The 1890-nt window shown below is 63.7% G+C and overlaps 1 protein-coding gene across 1 annotated transcript in view; it reads left to right on the top strand.

The window, feature by feature from the left end:
• Positions 1–1890, top strand: part of ARHGAP39 (Rho GTPase activating protein 39) — a 95702-nt gene that overhangs the window by 45917 nt on the left and 47895 nt on the right. Inside the window, exon 2 of the mRNA XM_012558788.2 lies at positions 1123–1296. Within this exon, the coding sequence (XP_012414242.1) occupies positions 1217–1296 (80 nt within the window). The 5' untranslated portion in view covers positions 1123–1216. The remainder of the gene's footprint in view (positions 1–1122; positions 1297–1890) is intronic.

The following is a 1890-nucleotide window of genomic DNA, read 5'->3' as shown; positions in this document are numbered from 1 at the left end:
GTGCTGGGTGTCCGCCTCAGATGGGAGGGGACCTCGCGGAGGGGTGCTGGGTGTCCGCTTCAGATGGAAGGGGACCTCGTGGAGGGGTGCTTGGTGTCCACCTCAGATAGGAGGGGACCTCGCGGAGGGGTGCTGGGTGTCTGCTTCAGATGGGAGGGGACCTCGCGGAGGGGTGCTGGGTGTCCACCTCAGATGGAAGGGGACCTCGCGGAGGGGTGCTCGGTGTCCACCTCAGATGGGTGGGCATTTCTTAGAGGCATGCTTGGTGAGTTGTCTGCAGTGATAGCAGGGCCTCCTGGGATGGTGGAGATGTGATGGGCGCCCCAGCAGTGCACGCATCCTGGTGGGCACAGGCGTGCGATGGGGACTGCTTCCCCCATGGGTCAGCCAGCATGGGTGCCCAGCAGTGTGTGCAGGCGTTCCCCTTACCCACATCCTCGCCACCACTTGGCGTTTCTGTTTTTTCCCTTTCAGCCATTAGGGTGGGTGCAGTGGTGTTGCGCTGTGCTTTAACTGCACGCACCTGTGATCGCTGAGCCCCGCGGGGTGCAGGGACCTGCAGGGATGCACACACCACTGACTGCTGGCATCAGGTGCTCTGTGATCGGTTTGGTTCTCGTAGTAACTACCTATGAGGGGGGCTATCCCTATGTTAGAGCTGAGGACCCTGAGTCTCCGGGCAGGGGTCAGGCTGCCTGTTCTGGGCCAGCAGGATCCTACATCCCCTGCATCCCCAAGCCCTGCAGTCCCTGCCCCACGTGGAGGTGGTCCAGTGACCCTCCTGAGGGCCAGCCAAGTGCGTCTGTGAGCATCGTGGGCTTGCGGGGGTGGAGGGGTGGGGGGGCATTGCAGCCACTGCCAGGAGGCTGGGTGAGCAAGTTCTCCCAGCCCCAGTGGAGGCTCCTGGCCGAGCCACGCAGGGAGTCGGGGTCTGGGCGCACAGAGGGCCTCCGAGCGCACTGTCTGGGTCGGAAGGCCTTTCTCGCCTTCTCCCTAGCACGTTTGGCAGTGAGGGGCTGGAATTGCTGGGTCCCTAAAACCCAGAGATGGAATAAGACATTCTCTGGACTTTGGTACCACCAGCTTGCCGGGTGGCTGCTCACAGGCTTCTTCTCTCTCCAGCGCATCGCCTCCCCGTCTGAGACTGGAGGCCCACCGATGACCTGCTGACGTCCGTGTGTCCATCCAACCCCTGGTTCTGAGGCAGGAGACTGCAATGTCCCAGACACAGGACTATGAATGCAGGAGCCACGATGCCGATGCCCACGGGTCCAGGCTTTCTGGGTCGAGCACCAGGTAAGGCCCGGCAGCCTGCCCCCGGGCAGACCCTCCCTCGCACGGAAGCCATACGGGGGTGTCGGGGTGGTGACTGTCATCTAGGGGGTGTCTCGGGTGGTGACTTCTGTCTGGGGGTCTCGGGGTGGTGACTCACATCTGGGAGTGTCTTGGGGTGGTGACTCCCGTCTAGGGGGGTCTCGGGGTGGTGACTCCCATCTGGGGGCAGTCTCAGGGTGGTGACTCCCATCTCGGGGGGGGGGTCTTGGGGTGGTGACTCCCATCTAGGGGGATCTTGGGGTGGTGACTCCCATCTAGGGGGATCTTGGGGTGGTGACTCCCATCTAGGGGGATCTTGGGGTGGTGACTCCCGTCTGGGGGTTCTTGGGGTGGTGACTCCCATCTGGGGGGATCTTGGGGTGGTGAATCCCATCTGGGGGGTGTCTCACGGTGGTGACTTCCGTCTGGGGTGTCTCGGGGTGGTGACTCCCATCTCGGGGTGTCTCGGCGTGGTGACTCCCGTCTGGGGGGTGTCTCGGCGTGGTGACTCCCGTCTGGGGGTGTCTCGGGGTGGTGACTCCCGTCTGGGGGGTGTCTCGGGGTGGTGACTCCCGT

The sequence above is a fragment of the Trichechus manatus genome, unplaced genomic scaffold (assembly GCF_000243295.1).
Source record: "Trichechus manatus latirostris isolate Lorelei unplaced genomic scaffold, TriManLat1.0 scaffold00185, whole genome shotgun sequence".
Lineage (NCBI taxonomy): Eukaryota > Metazoa > Chordata > Mammalia > Sirenia > Trichechidae > Trichechus > Trichechus manatus.
This window is presented reverse-complemented; position numbering and strand designations above follow the sequence as displayed.